The sequence below is a fragment of the Petromyzon marinus genome, chromosome 36 (genome assembly GCF_048934315.1).
Source record: "Petromyzon marinus isolate PM22_M1 ecotype Great Lakes invasive population chromosome 36, UKy_Petmar_22M1.pri1.0, whole genome shotgun sequence".
Taxonomy (NCBI): domain Eukaryota; kingdom Metazoa; phylum Chordata; class Hyperoartia; order Petromyzontiformes; family Petromyzontidae; genus Petromyzon; species Petromyzon marinus.
Window position 1 is genome coordinate 10,157,501 of NC_133702.1, and position 26,737 is coordinate 10,184,237.

The 26,737-nt window shown below is 56.0% G+C and overlaps 1 protein-coding gene across 2 annotated transcripts in view; it reads right to left on the bottom strand.

Annotated features, from left to right (window-relative positions):
- The window catches only part of LOC116949303 (laminin subunit beta-2-like), a 71,676-nt gene that overhangs the window by 24,966 nt on the left and 19,973 nt on the right, over positions 1-26,737 (bottom strand). For both annotated transcript variants that reach the window (XM_032966443.2, XM_076072106.1), the window contains exons 4-18: positions 17,652-17,775; positions 16,002-16,075; positions 13,744-13,932; positions 13,260-13,323; positions 12,395-12,603; positions 10,838-10,958; positions 9,452-9,640; positions 8,724-8,906; positions 7,365-7,477; positions 6,126-6,205; positions 5,083-5,245; positions 3,977-4,054; positions 2,629-2,790; positions 1,986-2,107; positions 1,429-1,549 (exon numbers count right to left, since the gene is read on the bottom strand). In XM_032966443.2, coding sequence (XP_032822334.2) covers positions 1,429-1,549; positions 1,986-2,107; positions 2,629-2,790; positions 3,977-4,054; positions 5,083-5,245; positions 6,126-6,205; positions 7,365-7,477; positions 8,724-8,906; positions 9,452-9,640; positions 10,838-10,958; positions 12,395-12,603; positions 13,260-13,323; positions 13,744-13,932; positions 16,002-16,075; positions 17,652-17,775 — 1,992 coding nt within the window. The remainder of the gene's footprint in view (positions 1-1,428; positions 1,550-1,985; positions 2,108-2,628; positions 2,791-3,976; positions 4,055-5,082; positions 5,246-6,125; positions 6,206-7,364; positions 7,478-8,723; positions 8,907-9,451; positions 9,641-10,837; positions 10,959-12,394; positions 12,604-13,259; positions 13,324-13,743; positions 13,933-16,001; positions 16,076-17,651; positions 17,776-26,737) is intronic.

Genomic DNA, 26,737 nt, shown 5'->3' on the forward strand with positions numbered 1-26,737 from the left:
TTCGATTCCCGCTCACGGCCGGTACCGACACCAATGACAATTGTCATCTGAACCGGTCCTGGGCTGCCCCTAGGTCGACTCAACCTCAAATGAGTACCTCGTGCAATTTGTGAACATCACCACTGGGGAGACAAAGGCGGCCACGCATGGTACTGGCCAGTCACCCCCTCGTGTCCTGTTCCGGCCTTCATAGGTGCTCGCTAACAGCACTTGCCCCAACAGTCTGTTAAGCCTACACAAGGGATCTTTGTCGTTGTCTTTGTTGTAAATGCGACCGCATCTCAAACCGCTATACGGAAACAGTATAGCGGCTAGAGGTAGACAGTCTTACAGGCAGAGGTGAAAAGGAGGGTCTTAAACGATGATGGTGATGATGGTAAAGTGTTGGTGATTACTACAATGCGGTGATGGTAATGGTTATAAATGTGATCTTTATAATCATGATGATGATGAGGATAATAATGTGGGGACAATAATGATGATTATGTGGTGATAGCAATGATGATGGCGATGCCAACAATTGGCGAAAAAACTATAATTTTCACAATTATAATCGTTATCAAGTGCAGGCAATTGTGATTTGAAGGTTGCGTGACTGCAGGGATCCATACTCTTTGGTTCTTTCGGTAAAGTCACGTGGGTATAAAATAACCACCTGATGACGGACGCTTGTGTTACACCTGAAACGTCGTGATTTAATTTATTTTATTTTATACCTACGTGACTTTACCATACTCTTTGGTTTTTTTGGTAAAGCCTATACTTCGATTTTTTTTACATTTTGATACTGGCAAAAAAACGTCCTGTAGATTTAACTGCTCAACCACAGTTATTAATACTGATACTCGCTTTGCCTTTGTACCGTTCGCCTTTTGGCATTCTCTGCTCTAACACCGGTGGTGAGACAAGGCCATAAAATAAGGCCGTCTCTGGTGTAGGCCAATCAGCTTCAAAGGCAATGCATATTTCTATCAGAGCGTGTTTCTTTGCACGTGTGGTCAATGCAGACTTTGATGCCTTGCAATAGGTATCTCATTTGGTGTTTGAACATCGTTACACATGTTTCATCATTGCCAGAAAGGGTGAAGCCTATTCCTATCACATCAACGGGTCGCAGCTCCCTAAAGAGTTTTTGGGTCGATCGGCACAGATGCCCGACGTGGAACAAAAAACGAAATCCAGTTCCTGAAGAAGCTCCCGGCACATGGAGTGAAACGTCGTACATCGTGCCGCACGATACGCGATGCAACCCAGAGAGAGACGGCCTCGCGCATAAACGACAACGACCACAACGCCGATGATGGCGGCGCCAAAGCGCAGAGGTCGGCGCGTGCGTGCGTGTGTGCGTGCGTGCGTGCGTGTGTGTGTGTGCGTGCGTGTGTGCGTGCGTGTGTGTGCGTGTGTGCGTGCGTGCGTGCGTTGTCTCACCGAGTCGACGAGCATGTGCGCGTTGGGGTGCCTGCGCGTGGACCGTGCCCGCTGCACCACCACCCGCACCACGTACCGCACGCCCGTCTCCAGACACACGGCCACGGGCATCGACGCCACGCTAGGAACACGCACGCACGTACCCACACACGCACGATCGCACGCACGTGCACACGTACAGACACGCGCAGGTACACACACACACGCGCACGTACACACGCACGCATGTGTGGGGGAGAAGAGGGCCAGGCAACTTCTGCTACATTTCCAGGTGAGAGAGACCCGGCCAGGATCCACACTCACATCAGAGGGAGGGCTCACCCACAGTTTTATTTTGGCTGTATTGATGACCCGGAACATTATTTCCTGCATCCGGCACACCACATCCAGTATACCCCTCGCTATGGTTGTGGTTGCTCGTGAGGTTGTTTGCGATTACTTCGACGTCACCTCGCTACTCCGGTCCACCGGTGACCCGGAAATATCACTGCGCCCGGCACACCACATCCAGTATGCCTCTCACGCTCTGTCCGTGGCTGCGAGCCGCACTTGCTCACCTCTGCGTGGGGTTGAGAGGCACGATCTGCATCTCGTCGGACGGGAGCATGTTGGCACAGCGGCTCTGCGTGGGCAACGATTGGGACAGCACCTGGACCTGCGCCTCCCACGGTTCGTTCAGCTGTGGACAACAACACCAACAACGATTAAACAATTTACAACGCGCACATTTTGCACAAAATGATGACTCGGCGTCCGAGCGAGACTCGGAAGCGCGAAGAGTTAAGCGACAAGGCAGACGCGTCGATTAAACATCACGATAATTCGCCAACATTACCCGCGACGCTGTTGGTACTGCATTTAAACGTCGTCACTTTGCAGATGTGGCCATGTCTTCCGCCGATGCGACTGGAATCACCGATCTCAAACGATGGAATCACCGATCTCAAACGATAGACCACACAGGTTCTGACAACATCGGCTATCTACGCTGGAAAAACCCAGCGTAAATCGCTGTGCTTGGTGCAGCAGGAACCCGGATTCGAACCCAGGCCCTCGGCAGTCGCCGGTCCGGCGTCTCCGACCCCTGCGCCGCCCGGCCGCCTGTCCGCGGAAACCGCGGGAATCGCGCCGCGCGTTGCCCTGTGCCCGGCCGAGTGCCGGCGGTGGGGGCAGGGGGCGTGGGTGAGAAGGGGCTCGCACCTCCGGCTTGTAGCGGATGGCCACCCTGTATTCGCCCGAGTAGGGAATGTTGCTGACGGTGAACTCGAGGCCGGCGCCGTCGCGAATTCGCGCGTAGCCGGGCCCCGTCCACGTGACGAGCGTGCCGGGCGCGGCGCTTCCGGCCACCACCACCACCGGGAGCTGCTCACACGCACGCAGGCACGCGCACGCACGGTGTCGACGCACGGCTCCGTTACCCGCGTGGCTGCACCAGTGGCCGTAGTTGCTCCGAGAGCTGCGGTGACACCAACAACGATAGACTAGAAATAGCAGCAGCAGCAGTGACTGGCAGCACCAGCAGCAGCCATGGCCCAACCAGCACCACCTGTAGTGACCAGTAGCACCAGCGGCATCAGTAGCACCAGCGGCATCAGTAGCACCAGCAGCATCAGTAGCACCAGCAACACCAGCAGCATCAGTAGCACCAGCAACAGTAGCACCAGCAACATCAGTAGCACCAGCAACACCAGCAGCATCAGTAGCACCAGCAGCATCAGTAGCACCAGCAGCATCAGTAGCACCAGCAACACCAGCAGCACCAGCAGCACCAGCAGCATCAGTAGCACCAGCAACATCAGTAGCACCAGCGGCACCAGCGGCATCAGTAGCACCAGCAACATCAGTAGCACCAGCGGCACCAGCGGCATCAGTAGCACCAGTTGCAGTAGTAGCACCAGCAACATCAGTAGCATCAGCAGCATCAGCAGCACCAGCAACATCAGTAGCACCAGCAACATCAGTAGCACCAGCAGTACCAGCAGCACCAGCAACATCAGTAGCACCAGCAACATCAGTAGCACCAGCAGCATCAGCAGCATCAGCAACATCAGTAGCACCAGCAACATCAGTAGCACCAGCAACATCAGTAGCACCAGCGGTACAAGCAGCGACAGTAGCACCAGCGGCATCAGTAACACCAGCGGTACCAGTAGCATCAGTAGCACCAGCAGCATCAGTAGCACAGCAGCATCAGTAGCACCGGCGGTACCAGCAACATCAGTAGCACCAGCAGCATCAGTAGCATCAGTAGCGCCAGCGGCATCAGTAGCACCAGCAACATCAGTAGCACCAGCAGCATCAGTAGCACCAGCGGCATCAGTAGCACCAGCAGCGACAGTAGCACCAGCGGCATTAGTAGCACCAGCAGCACCAGTAGCGCCAGCGGCATCAGTAGCGCCAGCGGCATCAGTAGCACCAGCGGCATCAGTAGCACCAGCGGCATCAGTAGCACCAGCGGCATCAGTAGCATCAGCGGCATCAGTAGCACCAGCGGCATCAGTAGCACCAGCAGCAGTAGTAGCACCAGGTGCAGTTTGCAGTGTCTCACATTGGCGCTGGAGCCGGGACCGCCCGGACTGTTGTGGCCTGGGACCTGCATGAACTCGTCACAGTCCGACGTGTTCCCCTGCAACACAGCACCACCGCACGGCGACACGGCGTGACCACCCGGTGACTGGTGGTTGCGGTGGAGCTGATGGCGGTGGTGGTTGTAGTGGTAGTTGAAGTCAGGCTAGTGGTTGTGGCTGGGGTGGCGGTGGTGGTCATGGTGGTGGAGGCGTGGCCGCGGAGGAGGAGGCTCGTGAAGGTCGCTACTGGGCAGTCATCTCAGTCAGTCAGCCCACGGCACCTGGGTCTGTCCCGTGAACTAATTCCAGCTAGCCTTCAATACGTCACGCAGCCTCGAAGTGAACCAAGCCTGGCACAGGTGCCGTGGTGACGTCACGGCCACTTAGTGGTGGACGGCGGTTGTTGTTGTTGGTGTGGTTGTCGTCATAATCAGAATATGAATGTTTGTTTTAGACTGGAAGAATCCGATGAGCTTTGAAGCTCTTTTTCACAGATTTCTAGTAGGGGCAGGTCGGAAAGTTACAACAACAGCACGGTGGTGGTCATGGTGGCGGTGTGGTTGTAGCCACGGTGTCATGGCGGTGTGGTTGTAGCCACGGTGGTGGTCATGGTGGTGGTGTGGTTGTAGTCACGGTGGTGGTCATGGTGGTGGTGTGGTTGTAGCCACGGTGGTGGTCACGGTGGTGGTGTGGTTGTAGCCACGGTGGTGGCCATGGTGGTGGTGTGGTTGTAGCCACGGTGGTGATCATGGTGGCGGTGTGGTTGTAGTCACGGTGGTGGTCATGGTGGTGGTGTGGTTGTAGTCACGGTGGTGGTCATGGTGGTGGTGTGGTTGTAGCCATGGTGGTGGTCATGGTGGTGGTGTGGTTGTAGCCACGGTAGTGGTCATGGCGGTGTGGTTGTAGCCACGGTGGTGGTCATGGTGGTGGTGTGGTTGTAGCCACGGTGGTGGTCATGGTGGCGGTGTCGTTGTAGCCATGGTGGTGGTCATGGTGGTGGTGTTGTTGTAGTCACGGTGGTGGTCATGGTGGTGGTGTGGTTGTAGCCACGGTGGTGGTGGTTGGCCTGGATCGTTCCCACACTCACGACAGAGCCTCCGTGCAGCGGCTGCACGGGCAGGAACGTGGCGTCCTCGGCCTCCGAGGTGTACAGGTCAAGGGGCATGCAGTAGTACCCAGGCTGCACCTCCTCGCAGCGGCGCCCCAGCATGTGTGGGCGGCACTGGCACTGCCCGTCCTCCGCTGAGCACCTGGCGGTACCGGAAGAGACAAAGGTGGGTGGGACGGGTTGGGTGGGACGGGTTGAGTGGGACGGGTGGGACGGGTTCGGTGGGTGGTACGGGTTCGGTGGGTGGGTGGGACAGGTGAGGTAGTGAATGGAGCAGGAAGTTCCGTTACCACAACAAACGGAAGGGGCAATTGAAGTTTGAATCACGGGCCTCCTCCCAGAGAGAGGCTGGCCATGTAGCCACAGCAGTAGCAGCAACATAGGCCACTGAAGTTAAATCATTGAGATCTGGATAATTGGAGTGTGAATAATTGGGAGATGTTTGGTTAATTGTAGGAGCTGTGTTGATACAAAGCGAGTATTGATGAATCAATGAAATTCGAATTCTCACAGGATACACGCGCCATATCGTGCCTGTGAGAATCAATGATCTACGTTGTATGAGGATTATACGCAAATGACGCGATTCTGTATCCCGAGAATAATGGGACAAAGGAGGCAGAAGGAACAGAACATAAATTATGATTAAACGGACGATACAAACAAGACGCAACAGAAGAGACAATAAACTAGACCGATTATACAATGAGACAATAAATGCAGAGAGAGTACAAACAAAATGATGCTTGAATTGATTGTCATATCAGGCATATTTAGGCAAAAATATATTTATATACTCCTAATCAAGTCAAGTAAAAAAATAGGGTAACACGTTGCGCTTCTCTGCCACCAATGTGATCAAACACGCGTTGATGCAATAATTCGGCGAATATTCGAAAATCATCATCGCCGGCACTCGGGCATCTACACCGGCGATTAATCGGCTTGGCCCACGAATGGTCGCGGCTCCGCTCGCCCGTGCGTTCGTGACCGCGTGTGCCCGTGCGCTCGTGCGTCCTCACGTCTCGTCCACTGAGCCCCCGAAGTCGCAGTCGCACGGCTGGCAGCCGCCGGCCGACTCGCTGAGCCCCCAGTAGCCCGCCTGAACAACCGCACGGAACACACACACACACACACGGGGCACACACACACACACACGGGACACACACACACACGGGGCACACACACACACGCGGGGCACACACACACACACGGGACACACACACACACACGGGGCACACACACACACGGGACACACACACACACACGGGGCACACACACACACACGGGGCACACACACACACGGGGCACACACACACACGGAACACACACACACACGCAGCACACACACACACACGGGGCACACACACGGATCACGCTCACGGCACGGCCCAAACCGGCAGGGGGCAGTAGAACAACTCGAAGTCGGCGCCGGGAGTGTCACGGACTCACCCCCGCCTCATCCCCGCCTCAACGCTACCCTCATCCCGCTCCGCTCACCTCCACGCGCCGTCCACTCCAACAGCCAAGGCCTCCTTGACCCCCCTCCTCTGCTTCCCACAATCGGGAGTTCCCTTCCCCCCAGCCATCCACGCTGCCGACTCCCTGCCCCTGTTAAAGTCCAGCGCTCAAGATTGTTATTCTTTCATGGCCCCTGCCGTCTATGACCGACCGCCTCTATAAAATAAACGAGCCCGCCGCTCTTTTTTCTTTTTGCCCAGCGTCTTGAGATGAGATCTCATTTGGAGGCCGCTGTATAAGTCGACACCTCGCGTGCCGTGGCACCGCCAGCAGGCAGCGTGGGCTTGGCGTCGGTTTTTTTTACGGCCGTCAACCAAATTCAGACGCCAACCCTCCCTCGCTTGCAACTGGGCTTCGGGCCGAGCTTTGTAAACCCGAAATTAAGCGATGACGAAGAAGGGAAGAGAGGACAGGTCGGCTGGGGTTAAGGGGTTCGTGATGGTGCTCGTCTCGGACCAGCTGAAAGTCGACTCAGATGGGCCGGTTCACTGGGTGGACCGGGTGGGCAAGGCGAGAGAGGACAACCACATCGGAGGAAAAAGTTGATGAACGCGGAGGCACCAGGGCCGAGACCGAGTAGGCCCAGGAAGAGGTGGCCCCAAGCGGTGAAGCAGAATACGAAGGAATGTGGAGTGGACGTGGAGACGATGGCCCAGGACGGCGATGACGTCGCGCGACTGGGAGGCAGAAAATATCTTTCGAGAAGATGATGAATCCGAATTGCGCCCCATCGTCCGTACCAGGCACCGCTCGCAGTTCCTGCCGCCCACGTAGCGCTTGCAGATGCAGGCGCCCGTGGCGGGATCGCACGCGCCCATGTTCATGACGGTCCCCATCACGTTGCACCTGCACGCTGATCGCCAGAGACAACACAACATGCACGGCAGTGCCAGGCACGAGGGTGTCGTGATGCGTGGTGGCTGACTGTGGCCCGCGTTCCGGACTGAGCCCTATGTTCCGGACGGGACCCGTCATCCGGATGGAGCACGTGTTCCAGACGGGACCCGTCTTCCGGACGGGGAACGTGTTCCGGACGGGGCACGAGTTCCAGACGGGACCCGTCTGGAACTCGTGCCCCGTCTTCCGGACGGGGAACGTGTTCCGGATGTGACCTGTGTTCTGGACGGTGTCCCGTGTGTGCCGTATAGGTTTGCTGCGATGTAATAGTTATTGTTATTATTATTATGCTTGTTTACCCAGGAAATCATCATGCTCGGTCTCATGACTCCAGGAGTGGCTCGTCAATTCTTCACAGCAGGGGGCGACGATTGCTAAGTGTAATCACAGCGGAGTAATTTGCAGTGTCATCTTTCAAATTTTGAGCACGACGCCGTCATGGAAAATGTAACGTCCGCTGTGAAAGCAGACGCGGGTAGTATTTTTTACGGTCAATGCACTCGGAAGGAAGTAACCAGAGCGGCCACTGATTTCAAACAGTGAAGCTCTGCAACAAGTGGAGAATGTGCTACCGCTGGATCACATCACCAAAATAATTGTTCAAGATACAAAAAACGATATTAACTTCCACGAGTCTACAGCACTGTGTGTTTGCTATCTGATACGCTTCGCTGAGAGTGGGAATAACGATCGCTTACAAAGTCCTTCAACTGCGATCCACTCCTTAAACGTGCCGCATGTCTTCTCATCGCTGAAACTCTACAATCGGTACAACGCTTATAACTCACATTCTGGTAGGTTATGATGTCATTTAAACCGGCATGCCATCAATTTATCCAGAACGCACTTTACAAAACACGGGAAACATATATATTTTATCATTGTAATGATTATCGTGAACTATTTTGAAATATTTACATCACGTAAATATTCCGTCAGGAATTTACTGAGGAATTTAAATCTTTTTAAATGGCAAAATGGACAACTATAATCACGACATGGCGATATTTTAACTAAAGGGACGTTACAATTTATCCCGGATCCCATACCGTACGATGTACCGCAGTCTCGTGGCGAGCCTACCAATTACACACACACACACTCTGCTACTGTCAAGAGCAGAGTTTCTCAAACTCCAGCCCTCCCACACAGGCTCATCGTCTGCGGCGAGGGGGACACGGTGAGGAGGAGCGGAGACTCACGCTGGCAGCCGTAGGGGTTGTCGCGGGAGGGCGTGCCGGCAAACCCGGGCAAACACTGGTCGCACCGCACCCCTCCAACGCCCGGCTTGCAGCGGCACTGCCCCGCCACGGTGCCCGTACGGGGGTCGGAGGTCGCGTCGCATGCACCGCCCTCCTGCGAGCCGGCCGGGTCACAGTCGCACGCTGGGGTGCGGGGAGGGGTGGGGGAACGGAGACAGATGGGGGGAGAAGGGAGAGGAGAGACAGATGGGGAAGAGAGGAGAAACGTGGGGAGAAGAGAGAGATGGGGAAGAGAGGAGAGAGTGAGAGAGGGTGAGATGGAAGAGAGGGGAGAGAGTCAGAAGACAGGCAGGGGGAGAGGTGAGATGGGAGAGAGATGGGGGGGAGAGGTGAGAGAGACGGTGACATGGAAGAGTGGGCGGCGGGGGCGGCAGGGGCAGCAGCAGGAGTCATTGACAATGTTCAGAGTTTCAGTGTTGAACTCGACATGGAGCTCCACATTAAATTGATGGCAAGGGCCGATCACAGCATGAACCCTGAGGATACGTCCCCCCTTGCTGTGACCGCGCCGATGTTACAATGGTCGCAATCGTCAATGAGGCCACGCGCATCAGCGATTATTTGTCTGTGTACGTCTGCATGAGCGCATGTGCGTGTACGTGCATTTGCACGTATGTATGCGTGCGTCTGCGTGCGTCTGCGTGCAAACGCGAGGACGCGCGACGTACGGACGCAGGAGTCGGGGGCGCGTGCGTCCCTCCGCGCGTGGCGGTAGTGGAAGGGCGAGCACGTCTCGCACTGCCGTCCCGCCGTGTTGTCGCGGCAACCGTCGCACACCCCGCCGCTCACGTTGCCGCTGGCGACGTAGGCGGCGAGGTCGAAGTGGCAGCGCATGGCGTGGCCGTTACACTCGCAGCCTGGGCACAGGGCGACATCGTCACGACCCGGAGATAACCTCGTCACAACCAGGGGGCAACTTCGTTGCATCGCCAGCAAACTCATCAATAACCTCGTCACGTACCGATAAAAATCGTAATATTGGCAGCAGCCTGATCAATAACCTCGCCACTACTCTGAACCTCGTCACAAGCCAGCGACCTCCTCTGTCGAGGGGCAACCTCGTCATATCGCCAGCAACCTCATAAATCTCGTCATATTGCCAGCAACCTCATCATCGCAGGCAACGACATCGTGAGAGAAGGGTTGATGTCAACACTTGCACCCAGCAACCCCGCCATCACTGGTTCCACGAGAGCTCCATGGCCACCACCAGCAGCACCACCACCACTAAGCGTTATTAACGACAGTGTCACCGCTACGCTAATGTGTGTTTGTACAATGCTGCTTTTTGAATGGAAACGTGTGCATGAGTGTGCGCGCGTATGTACGCATGTGTGCGTGTTTGTCTTTGTGTGTGCGTGCCAAATGCGCCGACTGAGCACAGCGGGGAGCACCTGCCGTTACCAAAACAACCCGGGGTCTGTCCTGTGACCTCCTGCCAGCAGCGAGTCTTCCACACTACACGTGGCCTCAACGTTCACCTAGCCTGGTACAAGCGCTTTGGCGATGTCGCCGCCACTTAGTGGAAAATGGCATCTGCTGTTGTTGTTGCTGTTGTTGCTGTTGTTTTTGCTGTTGCGTATGGGCGCTGTAGTGTGGTGGTGTTTGGTGAATGGTGGTACAAACCTGGCGACACGAGTCCAATTCTTAACCAAGGCCAACATCACTGGCGTATATCTGTATCAGTCGTGCACCTCCCCTAGGTGTACTCAGCCTTAAACGAGTACTTGGTGCGGTGTACAAACACGAGCATTGGGGAGACAAAGGCGGCCCTGGGGCGGTGCTCGCCACACCCTCACACCCACCCCCTTCACGTGCCGTGCAGGCAGTAGGAGGGGCTCATTGACATCACTTTCCCCCTCGCCGGTCTATGCGGGCAGGCTACACTGGGGATCTTTGCCTTGGCGCGTGAGCGCGTGCGTGCGTGCGTACGTTTGCGTGCGTACATTTACACACTGTGTCCACCGCCTCTGCGCGTGTGTCCACGTTTGCCACGCGTGCGTGCGTGCATTTACACACGTGCGTGCGCCTCCCGTGCGTGCGTGCGCACGTACGTTTACAAGCGTGCGTGCGTCGCCCCTGCGCCGGCCTCCAGGGATGGTCCTGGTAGAAGTCGTCGCACTCGTCGCAGTTGAGTCCCACCGTGTTGTGCTTGCACAGACAGCGCCCGTGCACCTGCCGCACAAGCATCATCATCATCATGATAACGTATCGTTGTCGCTTATTATCGTCATTAATTATCAGCATCATCATCATCATCATCATTCCGAAGTGGCCGAGGCCTGCGAGCAGCAGGTGGGGCTCACACGACAGCCCGAACCGTGGTGCGAGGCGGACGATGGCGCCGCGAATCGTCGAAGACCGAGTCCGCTAACCAAAGCTTCGCGGCAGCTGGATCCATGTCAACGGTACGCGCTAACTGAAATAAAATCATCATCGTCGTCATCGTCGTCGTCGTCATCGTCATCACTTCTCATCGTTGTTCATCATCAATCGTGGCATAAGAGCGTTGCAATCATTGGCCCCGTAATTCTGTCACGTGCCCTCTTGCGAACACTAAAGGGCGTTAACACTAGCCAGAATGCTGAAACGGACAAGGTAAGAAAAATCATGCATACACATGGATTATGTGATACCTTCCCACTCGCGTTTGCATTCGGCACTAATTGTTTAGCGGTACAGAAACCGTTAGTTTTATACGTCTACTTTCACGACCAGGTATAATGTCACGTAACCCTCCATCACCTGATAAGAGCCAATCAAATCAAGTTGTCATGCGGGCAACATTTTTGCCTAATTGTCAGCTGTTCAATGTTCCGTTTTTTGCGGAATAACCAAATCGATTGACATAAAACTATTTTACCAGGTAAGGTCCACTGAGCTATATAGCTCTTGTTGAGAAGCAACCTCGCCACAAATGCTAGCTCAACGAAATGGCTCATTGTGTGGAAATGTACAGCAGCGAATTACTCTAAACGCGTGATGTCGATTCTAAATGTGGAGGGAAAAATCGGAGGACTCGGAGAAAAATCGACACGTCCACGGGGAGAACACGCAAACTCCAAATATACAAGCGTCAGGGTTGGGATTGAACCCACGACCTGTATACCAGGCGAGGTAGTTAACATCTAACCACGATGGTGCCCACGGTGAACATATTTGCTAAGGACATGTCCCCTGAGGAGATGGCGCGATAAGGTAATCAGTTCCATGTTCAGGGACAAGCAGGTGGATTTGTCACATTGCAGAATCATGATCGGTGGCGACGGAGGCCTGCTGAGGCCTGCTGAGACCTTCATCCCGGCAATGAATTAACCACGACTGACCACGACGACGATGATGACGATCACCATGACGATGACGACAACGATAACAACAATGATGATGACGATGATGATGATGATGATGATCACCACGACGATGACGACGACGATGATGATAACAACAACGATGATGACCTCGACGACGATGACCACGACAATGACGAAAGCTCCGCCCCAGGGTCAGCCGCGGTTTCACCGAACCGCGAGCCTCTGCGACGTGCGGCAACAAAAATAAAAACGCGCTTTCCCGCCCGGCCGTTAAGCCGCCGCCCCGGCCGCGTCGCCCACCATGCCCTCGGTGGAAGCGCCGGCGTCTCCCCTCCCGGTGGGGACGCACGACTCGGCGTGGCCGTTGCAGGAGCAGCTGCCCCGCACCACCATGTCGTACACGCTGTAGTAGTACTTGCGGCGCGCGTCGGGGCTGAAGTCCAGGCGCTCGTCCCCGAGGGTGTGCAGTGCCGTGAAGTTCACGCGCAGGTTCGTCACGCGCAGCAGGTCTGCCGTCCGGGTCGCGCGGGCGAGACAGCGGGATCACAGCGGAGGGGGGGGGGGGGGATGCGGAGGGACGTGAGGGTACGTGGGCAGACGTGGGTAGGATCCGAGAAGGGCGCCGGGCTACGAGAGGGACGCGCAGAGGACGCCGTGGGGGGGGGGGGACATTGGGACATGCGGCGCGGAAGGCACGAGGGGACGCGAGGGGACGCGGGAGGACATTTGGGCGGAGTCAGGGGAGGTAACTGGTAGCACGTGAGGATATGAAAGGTCACAATCAGAGTCTTTATTTGTCATGGTGAAATCCGATGAGCTGCGAGGCTCTTTTTCACAGACGAACACGAGGAGGGGATGAGGAGCGGATGAAGAGTGGGGGAGGGGGGGATGAGGATACAAAGGGAGACGTGGTGACGCACGGGGAGGAATCGAAAATTTGGGACACGAGGAGATGAACGTGGGGCACACGAGGGGACGTGGGCAGTGCGAGGGGGGACGGGGGAGTCACGGACAACGGAGTGAAATGGACAAAGCGTTACGAGACAATGGTGAATGAGAAAACACAGCGAGAGCAGCTGAACAAACAATGACAGCTCATTACTCATCCGTGAACAAATGTCATCATCATCTGCGTGGCGCTGCCCCGGTGGCCATGAGGGGTCACCTTGGATCTCAGGGCTGTAGGGGTCAGGAACAGGGATGGACGGATCAAGCACCTTGAAGATGACCTGCAGAGGGGGATAAGGAATGGGAGATACAAAGATCCGACTATTGCTCACGCAGACTTCTCGGGCAAGTGCTGTTAGGGAGTAGCACCTACGAAGGCTGGCAAGGCACACACGAGGGTCGTGTTGGTCAGCACCACGCCCGACCGCCTTTGTCTCCCCAGTGCTGAGGTTTACACACCGCACCGGGTACTCATTCAGGACTGGACCAACCAGCGCAGACGTCACTCGCCACCGCCGTCAGCCGTGGCCGAGATTCGAACAGGGTTCTTAGCCCTGTGCGCCAACCACTCGCGCAAAAAGGGGATGCACACGGGCGCACGCACACCCAGACGCATCGGATTATGCAGTTTCGAGCGTTTTGGGTTTCGTCAGCATCGGCGATGCGGGCCGAGCCTCCGGGACGATCGACGAGCGGCGCACCTCCCCGCCCGTGCTGGGCTCGATGTCGGAGTAGCGAGAGTCGCACACGACGTCGCCGGGACGCTGCACGGGCCCCTCCCGCACGCCGGGGAAGGCGGAGCGGCAGTCCTGCGCGAAGTAGCGGTACGGCCGCCACGTCCGCCCGAAGTTGGACGAACGCTCCACCAGCATGGCCGCTGGGCGGAATGTCTGGGCGGTGGAGGGGCGGTGGTGGGGGGGTCGGGCGGGGGAGGGATAGCAGAGGGTGGGGGGTGCAAGGGTCACAAGGTCGGCTGTAGGGTTCACACGACGGCAGGTGCACTGAGCACCTCTCCTTTCCCTCCCCCCCACGCGAACCCCACCCCTCCCGCTCCCCAACCCCTGCCAACGACCCCCATCGCGGGATCGGGGGGAGCGGCCGCGCTTTGCACGGGGGAGGAAACGGCGTTCCGAAGTTTGGGGACAGTAGAAGAGAATGAGCGACCTCCTGGCGAGCAAATGCCGACTGGTTGCATCGACGGACGGCCTTGGCTGCTGGAGCGGAGACGTGCGGGGAGTGCAGGGGTGCAGCCACACTGCGGACGCCGTGGCTGTCTTGACTCACAAACGCTCCCCCGGTGGCTACCAGGTACATTACAGGAGACAAGACCTGCGAAGTTCGCGCCCCCCCACCCCCCCCCCCCACACACACTTCTTCTTCTTCACGGATAAGAGGAGTCCGACTGGACTGCAACCACGTTAAACCCGTGCGCCTACTGGCTACTGACTCAGCACCGAGTCTACCCCGTGTGCGAGAGCGCTACCGAGTATTTAGGTTCCGTCGTAGGCGCAACCGTCGACCGTGCCGCCGCCTTTGCTGCAGCGAGAGAAGAAGAAGAGGAAAAAAAAACCGCGGACTCGAAAATTAACGAGGATTTTTCGGCGAACACTTTGCCGACGCCTCTTCGCCACCCGCAGGTTAAACAAACGTAAGTGGGGCTGTTCAAACGCAAACGGCAGCCACCGCGGCTGCCGGCCCTGATAGGGCACGCGCCTGCCTCACCGAAGGGGCGCGCGGATTTTCAGGTTTCGCCAAATCGAGAGACGGCGGCGGCGGTGGCGGCGGGCGGGGGAGGGGGGTGCCGCGTCCGCTCGCAAAAGCGATGGATCAGGACGGGGCGCGCCAATGGTGGCGGCTGCGCCTGAAGCGGCCGTGGGCCGGGTTTAAAGGTCGGGGCCGGAGGTCAAACCGCAGAGCGAGTCGGTACGCCGCCCTGGCTGATCGCGCGACGGCTACGCGTTGCGAACGCGAGCCCTTGGCCGGGACCAGAAAGGTCGCTGCTTGCCGGGAGCCTCGTCGCAAGGCTTGCGCCCCCCTCTAAACGCGTCAAGTTTTTATTGTTAAAGGAAGAAGAATATTCGCCCCCAATGCACCCAGTCTGCGCGAGTCTCGAAAACCAAGCAGGAGTTAAGCCCGCTGAGTATTTGGATAAGATGTAGGCTTGATAAGGTCTCGTAGGCTTAGCCTGTGAGGTGGCCAGGTGATGGCAGCCCAGCAATGCATTCTCAAATCTATCTGTGCAGAGTTACTCGCTCTTGGAACGATTTAAAAAAAACATTTAATGTAATTGTGAATGCAAATCTTGACACTTCATTGCATCACACGGGGCAGTGAATAGTCACATGCCTATTGCCTAGCAACAACAATTATGCAATTGCTTGGTGCTTCATACATGTTGTATATAATGAGCACGCTTGACCTATGCAGCCATGGCTGGCTGCTATATTCACCTCAACGTTGAACGCAAAAATGTAATGCATTTTTTTTTATGACATATAAGATTGCGGCCTATGCATTGTGACAGAATCCGTCAAATTACTGGGGGCGATGGGTGTGGAAGTTAATGACCTCTTGACCTTGCCGCCAACAGCAGCAAAGAAAATCCAGAGTTTGGTGATCCCCCATGTGGCCTGTAACAGACTGTCGGGGCAAGCGCTGTTAGCGAGCAGCACCTGTGAAGGCCGGCACGGCACACGAGGGGTCTGGCCAGCACCACGCCCGACCGCCTTTGCCTCCCAAGTGGCGATGTTTACACACCGCACCAGGCACTCATTAGATGCCGAGTCGATCTAGGGGTGGCCCAGGACCGCTTCAAATAATCGTCACTGACGATGGCCGTGACCAGGAATCGAACTCGGGTCGCCTGGTTCGTAGCGCAGTGCGCTAACCTCTACACGACCGCTCCCCACACACGCATACGCACATATGCGCGCGCATGCGCATGCACGCGCGCTCGCACCTTGAACGTGAAAATAAGGTGCGTGAAGTGGAACTCCGCCTCGAGGTCCAACCGCAAGCTCACCCTCTCCAGGCCTGCGGGGGTCCCAGAGACAAACGGACGTCGGCATGGCAAAGGGGGCGGCCGGGGGGGGGGGCGGCCGGGGGGGGGGGACCTCATCACGGTTACTGAGCCGACGTTTTCGCTCGCGTCGCCGGCACGCGCCCGCGATGCGCCCGCAGCGCACGCGGGCGCATCGCGGGCGTACCGTGCGTCCGCTTGCACGCAAATGGGTGCGCGTGCGTTTGTCAACAAAGGCGCTCGCTGTGGCGGGTTTTTGTTTTATTTGGCAACAAAAAAAAAAACCTGGCAGGGCATCATACGTGAAGGCGCTTTAATGGACAGGAATGTTATCAAATCTTCTTCTTAGAAAATATTTCCGAAAAGTCAAATGAAAACAGGGAGTGGGATGAGGGCGTGCGTGGACATGCGCGCGCGTGCGTACACACACACACACGCACGCAGGGCAGTCACACTCACACTCCATACCTGCACACAAAGCACGCCTACACGAAGACAAAGATCCCCCCGTGTAGCCTCTAACAGACTGCTGAGTCAAACGCACTCGTGCAGTGCGGGCGCTGACGTGGCCCAGCGGTAGCGAGATCGCCGCTTGGTGAGGACGTTCGTGGTTTGAATCCAAGCGGCCGCCCCGATTATTACCGCGGTTATGTAACAATCGTAATAATATTACGCGCCATCCCCTTCGCTCACAATGGATGTTAAAGATCCTCTGAAGTTCATTCGCAAGAGTTGCCCATTGTGTGTAGGTGTCAGGTTCCAAATTTGCTAAACTATAAAATTGTACAACCATCAAGCAGACCAATGCCAGAGAATACACAAGCAAATCTCTTGAGATCTCACCTGGTTAAACAAAATGAATTTGAAACTTGAACGTGCACACACATGCACAAAGACCCCCCCATATAGCCTTTCAGCAGACCGTTTGGGCAAGTGCCGTTAGCGAGTAGCACCGATGAAAGCTGGCACGGCACACGAGGGTTGAGGGCGACCTACACAACACCCGGCCGCCTTTGTCTCCCGAATGTCGATGTTCACACACCTCATCAGGCACTCATTGAAGGCCGAGTCAACTGCTTCAGATATGCGTGTCAATGCTACTGATCATGAGCACGGTGCGCGAGCAATTACACCGGATCCCCAGAACACATGCACATACACGCACGGGACATGTGTACACGCAAAGGACACGTCTCTCAAAAGGGCAGAGAATACACGATCGCGTGCACGTAGATAAGTAAAAAGACAAAGATCCCCCGTGTAGCCTTAACAGACTGTTGGGGCAAGTGCTGTTAGCGAGCACCTATGAAGGCCGGAATGGTACACGAGGGGGTGGGTGGCCAGCACCACGCCCGACCGCCTTTGTCCCCCCAGTGGCGATGTTTACACACCGCACCAGGTACTCATTTGAGGCTTAGTCGACCTAGGGGAGGCCCAGGACCAGTTCAAATAATCGTCACTGGTGTTGGCCGTGAGCGGGAAACGAACCCGGGTCTCCGGGTTCACAGCGTAGTGCGCTAACCGCTACACTACCGCTCCCCATAATTGACAAGCACACACACACACGCGAGCACACACACACGCGGGTACCGTTCTCCGACTGCCACCACGCGCTCTTGCGCGCGGGGTCGAAGTTCATGACGACGTTTTGGACGCGGTGGCTGTTGGGGCCCTGGCGCTGCCGCGAGTCGCACACGAAGCACTTGTCGTCCTCCTGCACACACAGACGGAGAATCACCCCCGCCCCGCCGATCAGCCTCAAACACCCGCAGTGGTGACCGCTTCACCAACATCGCCGCCATCAGCCGGAGCGTTATGCAACTGCTGGACGAAGTCTCTCCCCGCGACGGTGCCCACCCTCACGGCCAATCTGACGCGGCGATCCACTACCCAGCACACCTGCACGCCGACCGATTTCGTTGTTCCATCTCCACGGTGGTCACACTCCCGGCCGTGTCTTTCCCTCCTTTGGCTGCCGCTCCGTCGTTAGTCTCGACTACCGGCCATCGCCCCTCGGAGCATCCCTCGTCATCGCTCGAAGTCACGCAAGCCCCTTCCGGACCGTTACGCTCAACCTTAACAATGTGAATTCAAAACCGATGAAGCCTGGACAGCTGAGTGGAGTTCAAAAGAACTCACAAACAAACACCGAGTTGTGAAAGACCCAACGGAGAAGATCCCTGGGTTTGATCTTCCCCGGAGCTCATGGTCCACCCTAAACCACATCTGCACAAACCATGGCAGATGCGGACACCCGTTTCACAAATTGAAAATTTTAATCTCTCCAGGAGTGTGCGACTGCGGTCATCCAGAACAGACCGTACGTGTAACGACATAATGCCCGATCCACAAATATGAAGGTGGACATCACGGCAGTACACTCTGCTGCTCCTGACGCGGTTATCTGGCTTGACCACCTGAATATGAAATTCTAGTTATTGCTCTGCATCTACATTATCAGCCGTACGAAAGAAGAATTGACCCCTTATAGCGACACATCCTGCCAAAGCCCACTGACTTTTATTACGCCCACAAGATGTCTCTAACTTGTTCACATTCTCTCATCCGTTTGTTCCTCTTTCTGGCCAACGAAGTGGTGATGTGTCCACCCCACACCTGACCACCTTTGTCTCCCCAGTGCTCACGTTTCACACAACCGCCACTTCAGGTACTCGTCTGAGTCGACCTAGGAGAGGCTGTGAACAGTTGTGAATGCCACTTGGCTCGGAATTGAACCCAGGCCACGAGGTTCATCGGGCAGTGTGTGGACAACAGCACTTCTGCTCCATCATACCACACACAAAGACAAAGATTCCCCATATAGACATACAGACTTTTGGGGCAAGTGTTGTTCGTAGGCACGGTGCAGAGGGGGTGGTGTGGCAAGGCTCTGCCCGCTGCCATTGTCTCCTCCGTGGCTATCTTTCAACACCGCACCAGGTACTCATTTGAGGCCGAGTCAACCTAGGGGAGGCCCAGAACCGCTTCAGATATCCGTCACCGACTTAGGTCGTGAGCGGAAGTCGAACTCGGGTCGGCGGGCTCGAAGCGCAGCGCGTCAACCACTACGCCACCGCTCCTCCCCGCACGGCCGGACACACGAAGACACGCTGCTCAAATGACCCACAGGCACCCACCCCACACCGACGCGCCAACACCCGAGACACGCGCACAAAGGCGACACCCAGACGCACGGCTACTGCATGCGGACAACACAGACCAAGACCCCCCCGCCCGCCCGCCCGCTCGCCACCTATTTGTGCAGACTGTAAGAACAAGCGCAGTTAGCGAGCAACTGCGTATTAAGACAGCGCATGGCACGCGGGGCGATGTTGCGGCCATCCACAAATACCCCCAAGCTGCCTTGGGTGCACAGCGTTGATGCCGACCACGGCACCACATCAGACAAACACGCAAATACCCTCACACACAAACACCAAAGATCCCCTGTATAGCTTTTAACAGACTCTTGGGACAAGTGCTAGGAAGTCCAGCACGTCGTACCGAGGGGTGGATGGCCAGCACCACTCCCGGCCACCTTTGTTTCCCCAGTGCTGATGTTTTACACATTGCATCAGGCATTCGTTTTAAGGCTGAGTCTACTCTAGTGGAGGCCCAGAACCGGTTCAGAAAATAGTCACTGGTGTTGCTAGCAGTGATTGGGAGTCGAACCCGAGGAGTTGAGTTCATAGTGCAGCGCACTAACCGCTCTGCTACTGCTCCCCACTCACAAAGACAAAGATCCCCCGTGTAGCCTTAACTGACCGTAGGGGCAAGTGCTGTTAGCGAGCACCTATGAAGGCCGGCACGGCACACGAGGGGGTGGGTGGCCAAAACCACGCCCGGCCGTCTTTGTCTCCCTCGTGGCGATGTTTACACATCGCACCAGGTACTCATTTGAGGCTGAGTCGATCTAGGGGAGGCCCAGGACCGGTTCATAGCGCAGCGCGCTAACCGCTACACTACCGCTCCCCACTCACACACGCACTCTCTCACACACACTCTCACACACACTCTCACACACACTCTCACACACTCTCTCACACACTCTCTCACACACTCTCACACACTCTCACACACTCTCACACACACTCTCACACACACTCTCACACACACTCTCACACACACTCTCACACACACTCTCACACACTCTCACACACACTCTCACACACTCTCACACACACACTCTCACACACTCTCACACACACACTCACACACTCTCACACACACACTCACACACTCTCACACACACTCTCACACACTCTCTCACACTCTCTCACACACACTCTCTCACACTCTCTCACACACTCTCTCACACACACTCTCTCACACACTCACACACACTCTCACACACTCTCACACACTCTCACACACTCTCTCACACTCTCTCACACACACTCTCACACACTCTCTCACACACACTCTCACACACACTCTCACACACACACCCGTAAGGCCATGACCAAGCACCGGCGACAGCGGCACTCGTGTTGTGCACAGCTAATAACTGAACGAGGATTGCATCACTCCCACAGACGACACCACGCGCACACCCACGCAACATCCCCGCTTAGTCACGCAGACAGCGGAGGCAAGTGCCCTTAGTGAGCGCCTATAAAAGCCACCATGATGGAGCAAGTGGTGGCGTTATCATGGTAGCATCTTTTGTCTCTCCGGAGGCGATGTTTCACACGCCGCGTTGGGCACTCATTTCGAGGCCGAGTTGACCCAGGGGAGACCCAGAGCAGGTTCAGATGCCACTCGCCACTGGTGGTATCCTTGGCTGGGAATCGAACACGGCTCACCGAGTTCACAGCATGGTGTGTAAACTGTTACACTACCGCCTTAAGAGACTTTTGGGGGCAAGTTCTGTTCGCAAGAACCTATGATGTGTGACACAGCAAGCGAGGGGGTGGGTGGCCAGCACCACGCCCGGCCACCTTTGTTTGCCCAGTGGAGATGTTTACGCACGGCACCAGGTACTCATCTGAGGCCCAATCGACCGAGGGGGGTGCCCAGGAACGGTTCAGATAATCGTCGCCGACGTTGACCGTGAGCGTTAATCGAGCTCGGATGAGTGGGCTCGTGGCAGGCTGCGCTAATCACTGCGCCACCGCTCCCCCACGACATATCACAAACACGCGCGGCCGCACCCCTGGGGTCCTCGGCACAACTCAAACCCGGCCCCTCCCGCGGAGCGATCGCCGTCTCCAACATCCGCGGGTCCAAGGGCCACGTGGTGGGTGGGGTGCGAGTCGCGACAGGGGGAGCAGGGAGCAGGGTTCAAGCCGCCTTCCAAAGGATGGCTACGCAGGGGGGCGGGCATGGATTCAGCCCCGGGAAGGGGTGCGTGAGCTGCAGGATCCTCGTCCTTGCGTTCACACCACATCGTCGGTCCTGCCTCTCCTCCCACCCTCCGCAATCTTCTCCACGCCTGATGTCCCAGCCCTCTCCCCGCACTCCCTCGGCTCCACGGACCCTGGCCCCCTTCTTGCTCCAAAGAGCCACTGCCCCACCGGTGGGTGGCCACGCTTTAATCCACTATGGCCCCACCCTCTGGAAATCCACCTGCGTGCCCCCGCCCCCACCGCCCCCCTCTTCAAAACCTTCCTCTCAAACTTCGAGCCTTCAAACCCCCTTAATTGCTTCTATTCATCCCTTCCCTTGCTCGCTCGCCTCCCTCCCATGCCCGCCCGTTTCCCGCTGTGTATTTCTTGCACGCTGAGATGTTGCTTTCCACGGGTGCATTTCAATTGTGAGCTGCCCGTCTGCTTTTGCTCTCGCCGTACTGGACGCAGTCGTGTATCGCCACCGCTCAGCCAATCGGCTCAAGACTCTGAACGCAAAGCATCTTGCAAATTAAGGGGTGGCTTCGCTAGGCACGTCGACCGTGGGCGCTCGGTGTCAGCTACCGTGGGTAAGAATCAGGGCCACCGAGTCGGATCAAGCACGGCAAACCGCCGACATTACGGACACGTGGGCCGGGAGGTCAGTGTGATGGAAGCAGCAGCGGAAGGTGCTCGGGGGGGGGGGGAGACCGCGATTGGACTCGACGCCACGTGTCAAACACTGAGCCGCAGCGATGGACAGAGAAGCAGAGAGAGACCCGGCGAGGAGGCAACCGATGATAGCCGACGCAACCCATCGGCTAATAAACAGAAACGATTGGCACATTTGCCCACGTGACAACTTGATTTGAATGGCTCTATCGGGTGGTGAAAGATTAGAGTTTCAATTGGCGTGATACCTACACTAAGATCTAACTTAAAATAAACTACTTATGAATCCAAATAATGGTCGTGAGAGCATCACCTATTTGTCTCCGCAATACTGATGTTTACCCACTGCAACCCGGTACTCATTTAAGGCTGAGTCGACCTCGGGGAGGCCCACGACTGGTTCAGATAATCATTACTGGTGTTCGTGGCCGTGAGCGGGAATCGAACTCGGTCCGCAAAATTAGTAGCGCGGCGCACTAACCGCGACACTACCGCTCCCCACAGATGCGCACGCACACACGGAGAGCACGCACGTACGCGCGCACGCACAGACACGCACGCAAGCCGACGGATTGATCGGCGGGTGTGCAGAGTGGAACGAGCGATGCGGCCGCGGGCAAATTCCTGCAGTGAAAGTGCGCGCGGCGTGCGGAGGTGTGCACGCACACACACACACGAGGGAGCCATGGGTGAACTGGAGCTCACCAGACGCTCCTCTCCCCTCCCCCACCCGTGCATTCCTCCTCCTCCCGATACCTGTCGGGCCAGGACAGGCGGAGCGACTCCCTTGCCACTGCTATGTGCACCCAGCGCGCCCTCGCCGTGCTCAGGGTATCGGTCTCATCTTGACGCACGCGCTATTATGTGTCGGGTTCTTTTTTTTCACACGCCTTTCCAAATGAACGTCGAACGCGTTCGTGCACTATAGCACTGCGACGTTCGTCCATGACGAGGTGGGGGGAGGGGACGGTGGGGTAGGCGAGGGGGGTGGGGGGGTGCAGAATAATTATCGAACGTTTGCGGTATAAAGTTGCGTTTTCATCCATCGGTAATTTGGCGGAATGAAAACCGTCCGCGTCCATCCAAGGGTTTCCCACACCTTGGGTCACGCGTACCTGCCTGCTTCTCCACCCGTGTGGCTACGAGGCTACGTGGCTACGTTTGCTACGTATGCCCAGGGCACCTGTGGCACTGTGTGGCCCTTGGGTGTTGTGCTTATCTTGACTTATCCACTGTGATGTTTAACGATTTTAAAATTGGTTTAAAAAGACTGGTTGCATTAACTCTGTCCGTAAGGGCCTGGGGTGGGGTTAGGGCCCGATATAACCCCATGTTGTGTTGCTAATAGGGACTTACCCGAGATAAAACTGGACACACTGATCAAAGGGTGTCCTAAAACTTGGAGACTCAAACCAGAGCAAAAAAGGAATTATGGCAAATATGACAAATATGTTTCGCCCCAACATCTCTCCGTCAGCTCCTGTACCGCTGATTAAAACGCTGAACAAACTCGCGGTGGAAAGAGTTACATAGTCCAGGCGTGTGCGCACGACTTTTTCCCTAACTTCGCATCGCTTCAAAAGAACTGAAATATGGGAAGCTCGGGTGGCATGGGGACAACCGCCAAAGTCTCCTCCTCCTCCCGTCCTTCCTCCCTCCCAGCACCCACGGTGCGGCCAGCACCACGCCCGGCCATCCCATCCGTCAAATAGGTGCTCGCTGACAGTAGCAGGTGCTCGCTAACGGTAATCTTTGTCTCACCATTCTGGTAGGAATGCAGGCACGAGTTTGCTTGCGCGTTTTCACTCGAACGAGTGTTTGTTTTAGCAGGAACCGTCCCGCCGCTGCTTCAGCGATGCGTCTTTGGCTTCGTGCTAGCTTTAAAAAAAAAACCCTCAAAATACAGAAGCGTTAAGAAATCCGGCTTCAAGGTGAACACGCTGTTTACACAGAACATACTTAGATGTTCTAAAGACACTCTGGGTCAAAGATTAACGCGCTAAGACAGAATATATTGCCACGAAAAAAAAGCCCAGAAAATTATTCCAAGAATGTGTTTAAATATTAACGCTGTCATCTCGGCATGTGTGCCGGTCACTGGGAGCCAAAACCCCGATCGCAAGCCGGTGACCCCCCTCCCCCCACCCCAAAAGCTACCTCCTTGTGCTCCCTGAGGTTGAGTCCCGGGGCAGGGCAGTCCGAGAGGGGACAGGGCCTGGGTTTCATGCCTGCGCTGGGCGCTCGGGAGTCATCATTTGGGACGTTTGTACAGAAGTATGTAGGGGTTAAGCAGGCTTGAGCCTAAAAAGTACTTGGATAGGTGATTGCGGCGCGTAACGGGTGTTATAGGCTGCTGAGAGGCTACGTCATCAGCAGAGGGCAGAGTGGTAAAATCCATTCCATTGTCAATGCTCCCCGCCGTCCCCTACCCGCACTGACCGGCATGGTGAAGCATGGTCAAGGAGCCCCCTGCGGACCACATGGCATGGGGAGGTCCTCACGCAGCAGTGGATCAACATAGGGGTTGTAAGTGTATATATGTTTGTATGTATGGGTTGCGTGGGCCGTGCTGGGCCAGAGAAATGTGACCGTGTTGTGACGTGCGTGGGGATGATGGCCGATGCTCTACTCCAGCTAAAGAATCCTGCCCAGTTCGCCGGATTCCTCAGGGGTCAGAGCACTGAGTCGGGGTTCAAATCTGGGCTTCAGCCGCCCGTGATTAAACCGGGTTCTCAAGTGCAGTGAGTCGATGGTCTCAACCCCGGTCACCGGTGACTGCCCACGTGTCGAAGCTTTCGTGACTGCATGAATTACTCTTTGGTTCTTTCGGTAAAGTCACGTAGAAACTAAAAGCAAATAATAATAGAATACGACGTTTCGGTTGCAACACAAGCAACCATCATCATGAGGTAAGAATGAATGATAAAACACAGACACGGGAATAGCATAGGCAGACACACATTCATTCTTACCTGATGATGGTTGCTTGTGTTGCAACCAAAACGTCGTATTTTATTATTATTTTATTTTCTACGTGACTTTACCGAAAGAACCAAAGAGTAAAAAGAAATACCACCACATTAAATTTGGTTCAGCACTTAACCCTTTCCCGCTCCGATGACTTACGTGTACATCATGAAAACGAAACAGGAATAAAAAAATAAAATTACTTATCGGTACCGAGGCTCCCACAAGGCCATGTGTGGCACGTACGTACGTATGTTGAACTTCTTTCGCACCGTACGTAGCCAACCGTGCTAATCTGAGGTGCGGGGCACAATTTGGTGCCAGCTATTATAGAGTGCGGTCGCTACGGTTCTCTGTGGTGAGTACAATGTCTTTAAAAACAACGGCGCTATTCCTCTCTAAATAAAAATAACCCTGAACCCACTTGCGCGTTCCGAGATTCAGCGGTGAACTGGACCCCACCCTGCAACTTGCAGACCTCTCGGAACGGGGAAGGGCTTTAGCTTAACTTCAGCTCTGAGAATTTAAAATATTACTTTGAACGTCAAGCGATGAACAGTTACTGTCGCATGGCAGTGCGGGTGCGAAAGTGCGGCCCTCCAATGTGTGGACCAGAGGTCACGTAGTGGCAAATCTGCTTACACCAAGGGTCACGCAGCCCCGCTCGACTTCCCCGTGGATTCTCCACCTCGCGGTGAAGTAACCATGACGCCAAGAGCACGATCGCGCATACGCCCGGATTATTTAACGCTTCCCAGCGTGCGCTTGTCCTCGGAAGCATTGAATTAGCGACGATAACGGTGGCACTTGCGCCAAGTGAGGAGGAAGCGCCAAGTCAGTTCGCGTTGATTTGTGTCTCCAAGATTTGAGAGTAATTTTGATCAATGCGGCTTGCTTTCTACACGCCGATTCCATACCGTGACTGCACCAACACAAAAACGTTCCCATTGGTTCATCCCCACGAGAGTGACTGTGACCCCCACTTTTGAGACCAACGGACGGACAGAAAAATACTTTCAACGTTAGGTGGCGGTCGGAGACCAAAGCCATCACAGCTCCCCCAATCACCGAGCGACCCACCAACCCCACTCCGCTAGAGGCAGGCGCCAATCCCCCCACACCCGCTCCCCCCCCCCCCGCCCCCGTGCGAGCAGCAAAGCGAGCACGCGGAACCCTTACTAATGAGCTCCATGCGGCTCAATGGAGCTGCCTGGCATAATGAAGAGAGCACGGCGACAAAGGGAACAATGGGAAGAAAGGAGGACGGGGAAAAAAATGAAACATGGAGCAATTTACTGCGTCAGCTCGGCTCGCCGTGGCGGCAGTGAAGCGACGCGGGGCAGCCGGGGGTGCCTGGGGGTGGACGAGGTCCCTCGTGCTCGCAACCTCGCCTCCAGGAGCTCGGCTCGGTCGCGTCTGACTAACCTACAGGCCGCGCTCTCATACGACTATCGCCAACGGCGTCGTCGTCAGAGTCGACGTCGTAAACGGCCGTTCACTTTGTGGGCAGTCGGCAGTGGCCGTCGTATGGAGAGATACAAGCCCCCACCACGAGTTCCATCAACGGACTCAGCATTGGAGACACTCTGACACATCGTCATCGTCGTCCATGATCTACCCGCTACTGGAAGAAGGCCTCGGCAGTCCGCTGCCATTGTTCACGGTCTAGAGATGCGATGATCCGCCACGACATGATTTCACCGCTCGGTC